The following is a 15,409-nucleotide window of genomic DNA, read 5'->3' on the forward strand; positions in this document are numbered from 1 at the left end:
TCCTGAGTACACCAATCCCAGATACACCAATCCTAGATACACCAATCCTGGGTACACCAATCCTGGGTACACCAATCCTGGGTTCACCAATCCTAGATACACCAATCCTGGGTACTCCGATCTTAGATACACCAATCCCAGATACACCAATCCCAGATACACCAATCCTAGATACACCAATCCTGGATACACCAATCCTGGATACACCAATCCCAGATACACCAATCCTAGATACACCAATCCTGGATACACCAATCCTGGATACACCAATCCCGGATACACCAATCCTAGATACACCAATCCCAGATACACCAATCCTAGATACACCAATCCTAGATACACCAATCCTAGATACACCAATCCTAGATACACCAATCCTAGATACACCAATCCTGGATACACCAATCCCAGATACACCAATCCTAGATACACCAATCCCAGATACACCAATCCTAGATACACCAAACTCGAGTACACCAATCCTGGATACACCAATCCCGGATACACCGAACTCGACTGCACCACTCACACAACCTTCATGTCTTCTTCCTCCTCAGCACCTGTGTGAATGGTACCTTCGCCTGTACAGACCTCCTGTGTCCGGTGTACGGGCCCTGGACTGAGTGGGGCCCCTGTTCTGTGAGCTGTGGTGGGGGCCACAAGTGGAGGAGCCGCTCCTGTACGGAGAGGGGTCCAGACGAAGCCACCTGTGGGAGTGAGAGCCGGGAGGTGGAGGAGTGTAATAATGAGCTGTGTCCAGGTAAGTGGTGACACCAAGGTGGCAGCGGTGAGTGCCAGACTGATATACCACCATACACAGGAAGGTACGGCCCATAGACATCACATCCTACCCATAGACATCACCTCCTTCCCATAGACATCGCCTCCTACCCATAGACATCACATCCTACCCATAGACATCGCCTCCTACCCATAGACATCGCCTCCATCCCATAGACATCACCTCCTACCTATAGACATCGCCTCCATCCCATAGACATCACATCCTACCCATAGACATCGCCTCCTACCCATAGACATCGCCTCCATCCCATAGACATCACCTCCTACCTATAGACATCGCCTCCATCCCATAGACATCTCCTTCCCATAGACATCTCCTCCTTTCCATAGACATCTCCTTCCCATAGACATATCCTCCTTCCCATAGACATCTCCTTCCCATAGACATCTCCTCCTTTCCATAGACATCGCCTCCTTCCCATAGACATCCCCTCCTACCCATAGACATCTCCTCCTTCCCATAGACATCTCCTCCTTCCCATAGACATCTCCTCCTACCCATAGACATCTCCTCCTACCCATAGACATCTCCTCCTTCCCATAGACATCTCCTCCTTCCCATAGACATCTCCTCCTTCCCATAGACATCGCCTCCATCCCATAGACATATCCTCCTTTCCATAGACATCGCCTCCTTCCCATAGACATCTCCTCCTACCCATAGACATCTCCTCCTTCCCATAGACATCTCCTCCTTCCCATAGACATCTCCTCCTTTCCATAGACATCGCCTCCTTCCCATAGACATCTCCTCCTTCCTATAGACATCTCCTCCTTCCCATAGACATCTCCTCCTTCCCATAGACATCCCCTCCTACCCATAGACATCAACTCCTTCCCATAGACATCACCTCCTTCCCATAGACATCTCCTCCTTTCCATAGACATCTCCTCCTACCCATAGACATCTCCTCCTACCTATAGACATCTCCTCCTTTCCATAGACATCGCCTCCTTCCCATAGACATCTCCTCCTACCCATAGACATCTCCTCCTTTCCATAGACATCTCCTCCTACCCATAGACATCTCCTCCTACCTATAGACATCTCCTCCTTCCTATAGACATCTCCTCCTTTCCATAGACATCTCCTCCTTTCCATAGACATCTCCTCCTTCCCATAGACATCTCCTCCTTCCCATAGACATCTCCTCCTTCCCATAGACATCCCCTCCTACCCATAGACATCGCCTCCTTCCCATAGACATCTCCTCCTTTCCATAGACATCTCCTCCTACCCATAGACATCTCCTCCTACCTATAGACATCTCCTCCTTTCCATAGACATCGCCTCCTTCCCATAGACATCCCCTCCTTCCCATAGACATCCCCTCCTACCCATAGACATCGCCTCCTTCCCATAGACATCACCTCCTTCCCATAGACATCTCCTCCTTCCCATAGACATCTCCTCCTTCCCATAGACATCCCCTCCTACCCATAGACATCTCCTCCTACCCATAGACATCTCCTCCTTCCCATAGACATCTCCTCCTTCCCATAGACATAGTCTCCTTCCCATAGACATCCCCTCCTACCCATAGACATCTCTTCCTACCCATAGACATCTCCTCCTTCCCATAGACATCCCCCTCCTACCCATAGACATCTCCCCCTTCCCATAGACATCGTCTCCTTCCCATAGACATCTTCTCCTTCCCATAGACATCTTCTCCTTCCCATAGACATCTCCTCCTTCCCATAGACATCTCCTCCTACCCATAGACATCTCCTCCTTCCCATAGACATCTCCTCCTTCCCAAAGAACATCCCCTCCTACCCATAGACATCGCCTCCTTCCCATAGACATCTCCTCCTTCCCAAAGAACATCCCCTCCTTCCCATAGACATCTTCTCCTTCCCATAGACATCTCCTCCTTCCCATAGACATCTCCTCCTTCCCAAAGAACATCCCCTCCTACCCATAGACATTGCCTCCTTCCTATAGACATCCCCTCCTACCCATAGACATCTCCTCCTTCCCATAGACATAGTCTCCTTCCCATAGACATCTTCTCCTTCCCATAGACATCTCCTCCTTCCCATAGACATCTCCTCCTACCCATAGACATCTCCTCCTTCCCATAGACATCCCCTCCTTCCCATAGACATCTCCTCCTTCCCATAGACATCTCCTCCTTCCCATAGACATCCCCTCCTTCCCATAGACATCTCCTCCTTCCCATAGACATCCCCTCCTTCCCATAGACATCTCCTCCTTCCCATAGACATCACCTCCTTCCCATAGACATCTCCTCCTTCCCATAGACATCCCCTCCTTCCCATAGACATCTCCTCCTTCCCATAGACATCTCCTCCTTCCCATAGACATCCCCTCCTACCCATAGACATCTCCTCCTACCCATAGACATCTCCTCCTTCCCATAGACATCTCCTCCTTCCCATAGACATCCCCTCCTTCCCATAGACATCTCCTCCTACCCATAGACATCTCCTCCTTCCCATAGACATCCCCTCCTTCCCATAGACATCTCCTCCTTCCCATAGACATCACCTCCTTCCCATAGACATCTCCTCCTTCCCATAGACATCCCCTCCTTCCCATAGACATCTCCTCCTTCCCATAGACATCTCCTCCTTCCCATAGACATCCCCTCCTACCCATAGACATCTCCTCCTACCCATAGACATCTCCTCCTTCCCATAGACATCTCCTCCTTCCCATAGACATCCCCTCCTTCCCATAGACATCTCCTCCTACCCATAGACATCGTCTCCTTCCCATAGACATCTCCTCCTTCCCATAGACATCGCCTCCTTCCCATAGACATCTCCTCCTTCCCATAGACATCTCCTCCTTCCCATAGACATCTTCTCCTTCCCATAGACATCTCCTCCTTCCCATAGACATCGCCTCCTTCCCATAGACATCTCCTCCTTCCCATAGACATCTCCTCCTTCCCATAGACATCTCCTCCTTCCCATAGACATCTCCTCCTTCCCATAGACATCGCCTCCTTCCCATAGACATCTCCTCCTTCTCATAGACATCTCCTCCTTCCCATAGACATCTCCTCCTTCCCATAGACATCGCCTCCTTCCCATAGACATCTCCTCCTTCCCATAGACATCTCCTCCTTCCCATAGACATCTTCTCCTTCCCATAGACATCTCCTCCTTCCCATAGACATCCCCTCCTTCCCATAGACATCTCCTCCTTCTCATAGACATCTCCTCCTTCCCATAGACATCTCCTCCTTCCCATAGACATCTCCTCCTTCCCATAGACATCTCCTCCTACCCATAGACATCTCCTCCTTCCCATAGACATCTCCTCCTTCTCATAGACACACAGACGGTCCAATGTTCCGGTCACGGTGAGCAGCCAATCAGATTTAACTTGGCAATGAAAGAGGTTCTGATTGGCAGCCTGCTGCTTGATTGGATAAGCCGATCATCGATTGATGTGGAGATCCTGACCATAAAATGTTTCCATCGACCTCCATCTAGCGAGCTGCAAGCTCAGCCATTGGTCCGCGTGGAGCGAGTGTAGCGCCAGCTGTGGGGGAGGAGTCTCCGAGAGGAACCGATCGGTCCTGGTATCGGGCGATCCCGGCGGAGAACCGTGTCCAGATCTGCTGGTCCTTCACCGAACCTGCAACTCCCACAACTGCACTCCAGGTACCGCGGGGGCGGGGCCACTATTGGAGATCTCTATGATTATCTGTACCGATCAAACTGATTGATCATCGATTGCTTTATAATCCTCCATGAATAATCGCAGAGTGTCCCGAGGGTCAGATCTACAGCGACTGCGCCAATTCCTGCCCTATGACCTGCGCCGACCTCCGACCCGACACCGCCTGCCTGAATGAGACGTGCCAGCCCGGCTGTGCCTGCCCCCGAGGATGGGTAGGTGACCCCGGGGGGGAGGGGAGGGATTCGAACTGAATGGATAGACGGTGAATTGTGAATGCCGCCCCCTTCCCCCTCACCCCCCCTTCCCCCCCCCCTTCCCCCCTCTCTCCCACCACTCGCCGGTGCTTCTCGGGCTTACCGTTATTACCAGTGCGCCCAGGAAATGACCCGGGCAGCTTCCGGACAACTTTTTGTTCTTTTTTATTTTACTTTTTATTTTTACACTGTCCCTTTAAATGTTTTTTTTTTGTTATTTATTATACTTTTTTATTTTTAAGGGACAGTGTGAAAATAAAAAGTAAAATAAATAAGAAAAAAAAAGTAAAGCGCCCCGCCCCTCCGTACTCACACGCAGAAGCGAACACATCCGCATATGTAAACTGCGTTGGCACCGCACATGTGAGGTATCACCGCGATCGTTAGAGGGAGAGCGATCATTCCAGCACCAGACCTCCTCTCCTATGGAGATTTTTAAGTACCGGAGTTTGTTGCTGTTCCACGAGCGTGCGCAGTTTTAAAGCGTGTGAGGTATCTATATACTCGGCGTAACTTCATCTTTTATATTATACAAAAAAATTGAGGTAAATATTTTTTTTTTTTATTCATAAAATAAAAAAAAAATTTTTACAAAAAAATTACATTTGCAAAATACGGCGCGACATAAAAAGTCGCCCTTTTTACTCTCTAGGGTCTCTGCTAAAAAAAAATAAATAAAAATGTAAAAATGTAAAATTTGTAAACAGAAAGTGTCAGTAAAGGGGGCGGGGTGTGAGATGGTCAGGCGGGCGGATTGGTTTGTAGTATCGATCGATCAATGTGATTGGTGGGGCCCCAGAAATGTCTGATTTCCTCTCTGTTTGACGCCCCCTGCAGGTCGTACAGGGCGGAGTCTGCGTCACCCCGGAGGATTGTATGTGCGCCCTCCAACCTTCACCCCACCTGCCCTGGACAGCCAACCTGACGCTGGAGGAACGGGGGAGGCCATACCCGGCGGGCACCATCATCTACCACCAATGTAACAACTGGTAAGAGGGGCAATGCGGGGTCTGCAGGGACCCTTCAAATGTAAGAGGGGCGATGTGGGGTACACTCAGTCCCTGCAGGGACCCTTCATATGTAAGAGGGGCGATGCGGGGTACACTCGGTCCCTGCAGGGACCCTTCATATGTAAGAGGGGCGATGCGGGGTACACTCGGTCCCTGCAGGGACCCTTCATATGTAAGAGGGGCAATGCGGGGTACACTCGGTCCCTGCAGGGACCCTTCATATGTATAAGGGGCGATGTGGGGTACACTCAGTCCCTGCAGGGACCCTTCATATGTATCATGTCTTGTCTGTCTTGCAGCACCTGCCACATGGGAAGCTTCCTGTGCACTGCAGAGGACTGTGCCGGTAAGTCCCACCCCCTAGGATCGTTATCCTTGTCTGTGGTTGGCTAGTTATTGACCCGCCTCCTGTGGTAGATCCTCCTGGGTGGGGTCAATTCTTCTGATTCATCTTTCCTTACAGTGGACTGTCAGTGGTCCTCGTGGTCGGACTGGTCGCCGTGTTCTGTCACATGTGGTACCGGAGTCCAGACCGCACAGCGGCGGAAAACGCAACTGCGTCTGTATGATGGAGAGGAATGTACAGGGACCGCGAGCCGCCAGAGGGACTGTCACCTCCCAGATTGTAGTGAGTGGCCGACCATCCTGTACACACCATCAGGGACATAGTTCAGGCACTGTACACCATCAGGGACATAGCTCAGGGACTGTACACACCATCAGGGACATAGCTCAGGGACTGTACACACCATCAGGGACATAGCTCAGGGACTGTACACACCATTGGGGACACAGCTCAGGGACTGTACACCATCAGGGACATAGTTCAGGAACTGTACACCATCGGGGACATAGTTCAGGAACTGTACACCATCGGGGACATAGTTCAGGGACTGTACACCATCGGGGACATAGTTCAGGGACTGTACACACCATTGGGGACATAGTTCAGGGACTGTACACCATCAGGGATATAGTTCAGGGACTGTACACACCACCAGGGACATAGTTCAGGGACTGTACACCATCAGGGACATAGTTCAGGGACTGTACACACCACCAGGGACATAGTTCAGGGACTGTACACTATCAGGGACATAGTTCAGGGACTGTACACCATCAGGGACATAGTTCAGGGACTGTACACACCATCAGGGACATAGCTCAGGGACTGTACACCATCGGGGACATAGTTCAGGGACTGTACACCATCATGGATATAGCTCAGGGACTGTACACACCATCATGGACATAGTTCAGGGACTGTACACACCATCAGGGACATAGCTCAGGGACTGTACACACCATCAGGGACATAGTTCAGGGACTGTGTACACTTGGTGGGTTCCTGACATTTCCTCTGTCTCCGGTCAGGTTGTCCCATCAGGGAGAGATGGAGACGTCCTTCCATGGATGATGAGTTGTGTGAACGGACTTGTCAGGAACTGTACAGAGAACCATGGAGGAACTGTAGCAGCGGGACCTTGGGGAGCTGTGTGTGTGAGACGGGGACTTACCGGAGCAGTACAGGACAGTGTGTGAGTCCTGCACACTGTGAGTGTGAACACGATGGACAGCTCTATGAGGTACGGTGACCCTTCATTCTGGTTTACATTGGCTGCCCCCGAAGAGCCACATACAGCAGATTTTTGGGGAATGACCTCTCCAACCCAACTTCTCCTCCAGACTCCACTCTGGACCCTTCATGTAAATCCCAATCCTTTATGTGGCGGCCTTATATATGCAGATTGGGCCATTCAAAAGCTTCCCTTCTTGGTAGGTGGTGACCTGAACTTCATGATGAGTCTGATGACATGGGGTCCGGGTGGGTGGTCGCCATTATCAACCGGTGGCCAATGGATCATTGAGGGATGTGTGGAGGTAGAACAACAGACTTCGGGAATGACCTCTCCTCCAGACTCCACTCTGGACCCTTTGCCGCCATACTCATCTCAAACCCTTTTATGGAGGCCATAAATATGCAGAATGGGCCAACCAGACACTTCCCTTCTTGGCAGGTGGTGATGCCAAATCACAATGAGGCGGAGTCTGATCCTATGGGGTCCAGGTGGGAGATTGTCCTTAATTATTGGTGGGCAATAGGACCATTGAGGGTTAATTATTGGTGGTCAATAGGACCATTGAGGGTTAATTATTGGTGGTCAATAGGACCATTGAGGGTTAATTATTGGTGTTCAATAGGACCATTGAGGGTTGTCTAAAGGTAGAACAGCAGATTTCAGGGAACGACTTCTCCACTCCGACCTCTCCTGCAGACTCCACTTTTGACCCTTCATGGACTATGCTCATCCCAAACCTTATATCAGCAGAATGGGCCAATCAAAAGCTTTCCTTCTTGGCAGGTGGTGATGCCAAATCCCAATGAGCCGGAGTCTGACCCTATGGGGTCCAGCTGGGTGATCGCCCTTAATGATTGGTGGTCAATAGGACCATTGAGGGTTGTGTGAAGGTAGAACAGCAGATTTCAGGGAATGACCTCTCCACTCCGGCCTCTCCTGCAGATTCCACTCTTGTCCCTTCATGGACCATACTCATCCCAAAACTTATATAAGCAGAATGGGCCAATCAAAAGCTTCCCTTCTTGGCAGGTGATGACTTCAAATCAGGATGAGTCAAGTCTGATGATATTAGGGTCCAGCTGGGTGATTGCCCTTAATGATTGGTGGTTAATAGGACCATTGAGGGTTGTGTGGAGGTAGAACAGCAGATTTTCAGGAAACAACCTCTCCAACCCGACCTCTCCTCCAGACTCCACTCTGGACCCTTCAGGAGCCGTGTAAATCCCAAACATTTTATATGGCGCCCTTATATATGCAGAATGAGCCAATCAAGCATTTCCATTCTTGGCAGGTGGTGACATCAGATCACAATGAGGCTGAATCTGATGACATTGGGTTCAGGTGGATCATTGTCATTATAGATTGGTGGCCAATGGAACCATTGAGGGTTGTAAGGAACAGCAGATTTTTGAGAATTTACCTTTCCGCCCTGACCTCTCCTACAGACTCTACTCTACACCCTTCACAGGCCAGGCATATCCCAATCCATTTATATGGCAGTCATAAATCTGCACGATGGGCCAATCAGAGGCTTCCCTTCTTGGCAGGAGGTGACCTGAACTTCAAATCATGATAAGGCTGATGACATGGGGTCCAGGTGGGTGGTTGCCTTTATCGATTGGTGCCCAATGGGACCATTGAGGGCTGTGTGAAGGTTGAACAGCAGATTTTCGGGGAGTGGCCTCCTCACTCTAACCTCTCCTCCAGACTCCACTCTGGACCTTTTACAGGCCATGCACATCCCAAACCTTTATATGGCAGCCAGATTGGGACAATCAAAAGCTTCCCTTCTTGGCAAGAGGTGATTTCAGATCACCATGAGGCTGAGTCTGATGACACGGGGTCTAGGTGGGAGTTTGCCATTGTTGATTGGTGGCCAATAGGACCATTGAGAGCTGTGTGGAGGTAGAACAGCAGATTTTTGGGGATTGACCTTTCTACATGACCCTCTACTCCAGACTCCACTTTGGACCCTTCACAAGCCGTGCACATCCTCAGTTTTTATATGGCAGCCATAAATATGTAGACTGGGCCAATCAAACACTTTCATTCTCGGCCGGTGTTGACTTCAATTAACCATGAGGCCAAGTCTGATGATATGAGGTCCAGGGGGGTGATTGCCATTATCAGTTGGTGGCCAAAAGTTGTGTGGTCATAGAACAGCGGAGTTTTGGAGAACAACATCTTTAAACCAACTTCCCCTCCAGGCTCCAGTCTGGACCTGTCACGGCCCATGGCACATCTTCAGCCCTATGAATGCAGAATGGGCCAATGAAAAGCTTCCCTTATTGGCAGTTGGTGACTTTAAATCACAAAGAAGTTGACTCTAATGACATAGGGTCCAGGTGAGTGAGTGCCCTTTATTGATTTGGTCGCCACTCGCCAGTGGAATCATTGAGGGTTGTGTGGAAGTAGAATAATAGATTTGGAGGAATATCCTCTACATCTTGACTTCTTCTCCAGACTCCACTTTGGACCCTTCATGGGCTGGGCTCATCCCAAACCTTTATATGGCAGACAAAAATATACAGGCTGAGCCAATTAAAAGCCGCCCTTCTTGACAGGTGGTAACTTCAGACCACGGTGAAACTGAGTCTGATATGGGGTCCAGGTAGACCTCTCCACGTTAACTGCTTCTCCAGACCCCACTTTAGACCCTTCATTGGCTGTGCACATCTCAAAACCTTATTTGGCGGCCTTATATACTGTATGCAAAATGGGACAATCAAAAGCTTCCCTTCTTGGCAGGCGGTGACTTCGGATCACCATGAAGCCTAGTCTGAAATTGGGATCCAGGTGGGTGATTGCCCTTATTGATTTTCAGCCAATAGAATCTCTGAAGGTTGTGTGTGAGCTCAAATGGGAACTCAATCACTTGCTCCATGTCCACGGTCACACCATTTATGAGTGGAGGTCAAATGTCAGAAGATATTCCTTCCTCACCCCATTATTTCCCACAGCTCCCAGCATGCATTGAGCTAGGACCTGGAATGGGTCTGATGGACCTTATCTCTTAGATGATGGAAAATTCTGTAATTTGTGTTTTTTACAGGCGGGAGCGACATGGCAGGACGGGTGTCACGCGTGCCACTGTGTAAACGGTCTTGGAGTCTGTGCACCTGTGTGTCCCCCGCTCTACTGTGTGGAGGTGAGACCCAGATCCTGGAATAGTTTGAGATCACAGATCCCCTCCCCCAATCCCACGTATTGTTATGTCTATGGACTGCATTGGGTGTAATAACCTTTGTGTCCCCCCGGCAGGGAGAGGTGAAGGTACAGGACCCCGGAGAGTGCTGCCCCGTGTGCCGCAAGGAGATCCCAGGTAGGAGATCCCAGGCTCCAACTTGATGTGTCCAGGGATTGGTGTCCAGTCCCATAATATGAATATTGAATAACGCATCCTCTTTACCCACAGACGAGCGATCGCCGGTATGCCGCCTCCACGCAGAACTCCGGAACATCACCAAAGGCAACTGTTACCTGGACCAGGTAGAGGTCAGCTTCTGCCGGGGCCGCTGCACTTCCTGGACCAACGTCCTGGCTGAGGTGAGAAGGGAGATGTGGGAGGAACACCCGATCCAGGGACCTATAATACAGGCAGGAGGATGCCATCTATGTGTCCGGGTGTTTAGTAAGGGGACGGGTCATTATGTGCCCACGTTGTCTCAGAATGGTGTCATGCTTGTCCTCTGTCTTCCAGGAGCCCTACCTCCAGACGGTGTGCGACTGCTGCAGCTACAGACTGGACCCCGACACCCCGGTGAAGATCCTCAACCTCCAATGTGAGGACGGGGGGGAGGAGCCGGTGGTCCTTCCCGTCATTCAAAGCTGCGAGTGCAGCAGTTGTCAGGGTGAGTGTTGTATAATCACTCCCACAATGGGGAGATTTCCTACAGTAGTTTGTGTCTCTGCCCCTCCCACAATGGGGAGATTTCCTGCAGAAGTTTGTGTCTTTGCCCCTCCCACAATGGGGAGATTTCCTGCAGAAGTTTGTGTCTCTGCCCCTCCCACAATGGGGAGATTTCCTGCAGTAGTTTGTGTCTCTGCCCCTCCCACAATGGGGAGATTTCCTGCAGTAGTTTGTGTCTCTGCCCCTCCCACAATGGGGAGATTTCCTGCAGTAGTTTGTGTCTCTGCCCCTCCCACAATGGGGAGTTTTCCTACAGTAGTTTGTGTCTCTGCCCCTCCCACAATGGGGAGATTTCCTGCAGTAGTTTGTGTCTCTGCCCCTCCCACAATAGGGAGATTTCCTGCAGTAGTTTGTGTCTCTGCCCCTCCCACAATAGGGAGATTTCCCCCAGTAGTTTGTGTCTCTGCCCCTCCCACAATGGGGAGATTTCCTGCAGAAGTTTGTGTCTCTTCCCCTCCCACAATGGGGAGATTTCCTGCAGTAGTTTGTGTCTCTGCCCCTCCCACAATTGGCAGAGGGGCATTGATTTTGTGTGGGGTTCACCTTTTAAATGGGGTTTTTCTTCCATAGTGTGTCCCAGGGAGGTGTCACATGGGCGGAGCTCCCCAGTACAGTATAGGGCAGAGTTCACTGCACTGACTCCACCCACTTCCTGTTTTCTCTGTTTCAGGTGGAGATTTCTCCAGGCGCTGAGCACGCGGCGGACGTTGTATGAAGGATGTAAATACGTTGGGGGCGGAGCTCCTCCTGTATAGAGCGCTGTGTACAAAGTCTAATAAACCATTTTTGCAGCAAAATGATTGGTGATTTGTTTTGGGGTCGGAGTTTTGGGTGGAGTCATGATGGGCGGAGGCGGGAATGCTGGTGATATCAGGGTGAGCCAATCAGCTCTGTGATGTGGGCGGAGCCTGTGGGAGATCTTCTATTATTATATGGGGTTTCCACTGGAGTCCAAAGAATGGTCCTGATTGGAGGAGGATTGCTATGGGTGGGGTCACACCATCGTGTTGCAGTGATATGGAGTATCATCATGTTGGAATACTGCCCTGCGGCCCAGTCTCTGAAGGGAGGGGATCATGTTCTGCTTCAGTATATCACAGTACATGTTGGCATTCATGGTTCCCTCAATGATCTGTAGCCCCCCAGTGCCGGCAGCACTCATGCAGCCCCAGACCATGACACTCCCACCACCATGCTTGACTGTAGACAAGACACACTTGTCTTTGTCCTCCTCACCTGGTTGCCCCCACACACGCTTGTCACCATCTGAACCAAATACGTTTATCTTGGTCTCATCAGACCACAGGACATGGTTCCAGTAATCCATGTCCTTAGTCTGCTTGTCTTCAGAAAACTGTTTGTGGACTTTCTTGTGCATCATCTTTAGAAGAGGCTTCCTTCTGGGACGACAGCCATGAAGACCAATTTGATGCAGTGTGCGGCGTATGGTCTGAGCACTGACAGGCTGACCCCTGTCGTGGAAAAACCACTATACTCTTTAGCGCCCTTTCAGCCTCTTGGTATAATGCATCTTTATACACCCCGCATTTCCCCAATAAACAGACAGTCACCTTCTTGGCTCCATCAGCTCAAACCAACTGACCTAAACCTCGGAGCAATCTTTATTCTTATAACAAATAGAGCCTCATGGTTTCACAATCGACCAATCAAGCACAGGCATTCCTTCAAACCGGAGGGGTTATACAACAACCAATGAACAATGACTAGGGGAGTCTTATGGGCGTGTCTGGGCGGGGGCAGCGTGTACGATCTCCCGCCCCCTGTCTCTGTAAGCTATCTTCAGCTAGACCAGTGGTTCTCAACCTGGGGGTCAAATGATGATTTGCCAGGGGTCACCAAATCCTTGGCTGTTCCTGAAGCCCGCACCGCTCTCCCAGCCTTTTTGCAGCTGCCCAGCAGGGCTTTCCCTGGAGCCCGCAGCTGCCCACTCAGTCTCTTCACAGCCGCCCATTCAGTTCACGGCATGGCTGGGCGGCGGAGACTAGAGGTCAGCTGATTGGTGAGAAATGTGAAGTGGGAGGGGCTGGAGGAGACCCTATCTCCTGATTTCGGCATAAGAAAGAAAGAAAGATGGCTAGAAAGAGGGATGGGGGAGAGATAAAAGGGAAAGAAAGGAGAACAAAGAGAAAGAGTGGTACATCCTAAAATGTACCATAAGGGGTTTTAATACTGTATGAGTGGAAGGGACTCAGGGAGTGCTAAATATCCATGGGTTAGGGGCGCAAATTACTTGTCTTGCCTTGGGTGCTGACAACCCACGCTACGAAAATAATTTTACAGTTGGGGGTCTTCACAACTTGGGAAATTTTATCAAGGGGTCACGGCACTGGAGAGGTTGAGAACCACTGAGCTAGACAAAGGAAGCCTGAGATCATGAACGCTGCTCCCGACCACAACGATTCAAAGACTCACGTTTTTATCGTTGTCTTGAATCCTTATTCTGCGTTGTTCAGAGAACATCACATCCCCGGATTATACTACCGTTCCTGTGCGTGGGAGATTATCTGTATGGGCACGCCACCCCCCCCCCTCCCCCCGGCCCCAAATATGTTGATCAGGCACACAGGGGTGACACGAGCGCACATCCCCGCATAACTGATAATGTCTTTGCAGAGTGAACACATCCCCCCCAGACGATCGTTCCTCTGGGGGGGGGGATATCTTCTTCATAAAATTTCAACAACAGTCCCTCCTCTTGTCATATGCTCCCATGTGTCCCTCAATGAATCCTGATCTTCTTCTTAATCAGTCCTTAAGTCCAATAAAAAGGAAAACACGGCTTGACTTGTAGACTCTGTTCTTCAGGAGGGATGACTTAGAGGAGGACATGAAGGCCGGTCTGGGATCCTCTGTGTCTTGTACTTGGGCTGGGCTTCGGGGCGTCTCATCTCGGTGGGGAAGATGTGGTCATCTGCTCGGACTCTGTTCACTCGTCCAATCAGGCAACAGGAGCACCTCATCATGACATATAGAGGGAATAGAGACAAAAACAACATGAGTATATATACCCCTACTTCCTTCATCCATGATCTGCTGAAAAATAAAAAATTCCCAAAGATTCCCAGACCCTTAAAAGGATTCCAACCTTCACTAGCTATAGCTCTGGCTTTGCCTTGTAGGGATCTAAACCTTATCCATATGGGCCTGAACTTTGTCACTAGTATCCCCGATCCAGATATAACAATCTTTACTTATGAATTCCCAGAAACCTCCCTTGGACTGTGGGAACTTCCTTGTGGCTTCAACAGTTACATTGAACCTCCCATCCTCAATGGATGAGAAATTGTTCAATCGTTTCATAAGCTGAAGCCCCCACCCTGTACAAGCAGGAAACCATGCCCAGACCTGGTCGGGGTTGGTGAACAATTCACTTCTAGCTCTTCCTGCCATTCTCACCTTCTCTCGCACCATCAGATCCTCACGATCGGCCGTGACATAAGATTCCGGGACGAGTTTCACCAGCACACATGAACCTCTTGCATTAGGGGGAATTTCCTTATAAGCTGTAGATCTGCATTAATACCAAACTAAAGTTGAAGCACACTTGTGGGCTACCTAGTTATCCTGATACCAAAGCTGGCAAGAACCAGAGCTATTGTTAGAATTATAACTCATTTTACATTTCTAAAATGGGTATCGTTAAATTCTTTTGACAAGTGTGTGGTAGAAAGATGGCTGTATTCTATGCACACAGCCATATCTCTTGTGCTAATAAGCACCCATTTCCGTCTTAATGATATAACGTACCTTTTGATCGTATGTCTCCCCTCTGGTTCCCCATCCCCCAGTAAACAGACATCACCACATTCTTACGTCCTCATCTCTGCATGGCCCCCTCACACCAGCCCAGCAAGCCCCTTTTATTAACACAAAAAATTTTACAAACAGGAAGTGATGGTTCCAGCAGCCAATCACTTCTTACATGGGAAGTGACCTCACAGGATATAACCATATAAGGATTTAACACAGGATAGAACAAGACAGAAACCCTTCCAACAGGGTTAAATACAGAACCAATCACAGACATGTATATATTCAAATAGAAATACAGTAGTAACGTGTGCAGACGGTGGTGTGCAAAACCATGCGGCAAGCACATGGCTTTGAACACAACCATGTGCACACTCCCACTGCTACCAGTGATGCGAGCCATACTATACTATGGCCCA

General features: G+C 49.9%; 1 protein-coding gene across 1 annotated transcript in view; it reads left to right on the plus strand.

The window, feature by feature from the left end:
• Positions 1–12,013, plus strand: part of LOC141146132 (SCO-spondin-like) — a 146,323-nt gene extending 134,310 nt beyond the window's left edge. Inside the window, 12 exon segments of the mRNA XM_073632887.1 lie at positions 558–760; positions 4,276–4,446; positions 4,550–4,677; positions 5,557–5,708; positions 6,029–6,075; positions 6,193–6,357; positions 7,104–7,315; positions 10,362–10,457; positions 10,571–10,631; positions 10,725–10,855; positions 11,010–11,160; positions 11,890–12,013. Coding sequence (XP_073488988.1) covers positions 558–760; positions 4,276–4,446; positions 4,550–4,677; positions 5,557–5,708; positions 6,029–6,075; positions 6,193–6,357; positions 7,104–7,315; positions 10,362–10,457; positions 10,571–10,631; positions 10,725–10,855; positions 11,010–11,160; positions 11,890–11,912 — 1,540 coding nt within the window. The 3' untranslated portion in view covers positions 11,913–12,013.
• The last annotated feature ends 3,396 nt before the right edge of the window (positions 12,014–15,409 follow it).

This window comes from Aquarana catesbeiana, linkage group LG05, assembly GCF_042186555.1.
Source record: "Aquarana catesbeiana isolate 2022-GZ linkage group LG05, ASM4218655v1, whole genome shotgun sequence".
In the NCBI taxonomy this organism is placed as follows: domain Eukaryota; kingdom Metazoa; phylum Chordata; class Amphibia; order Anura; family Ranidae; genus Aquarana; species Aquarana catesbeiana.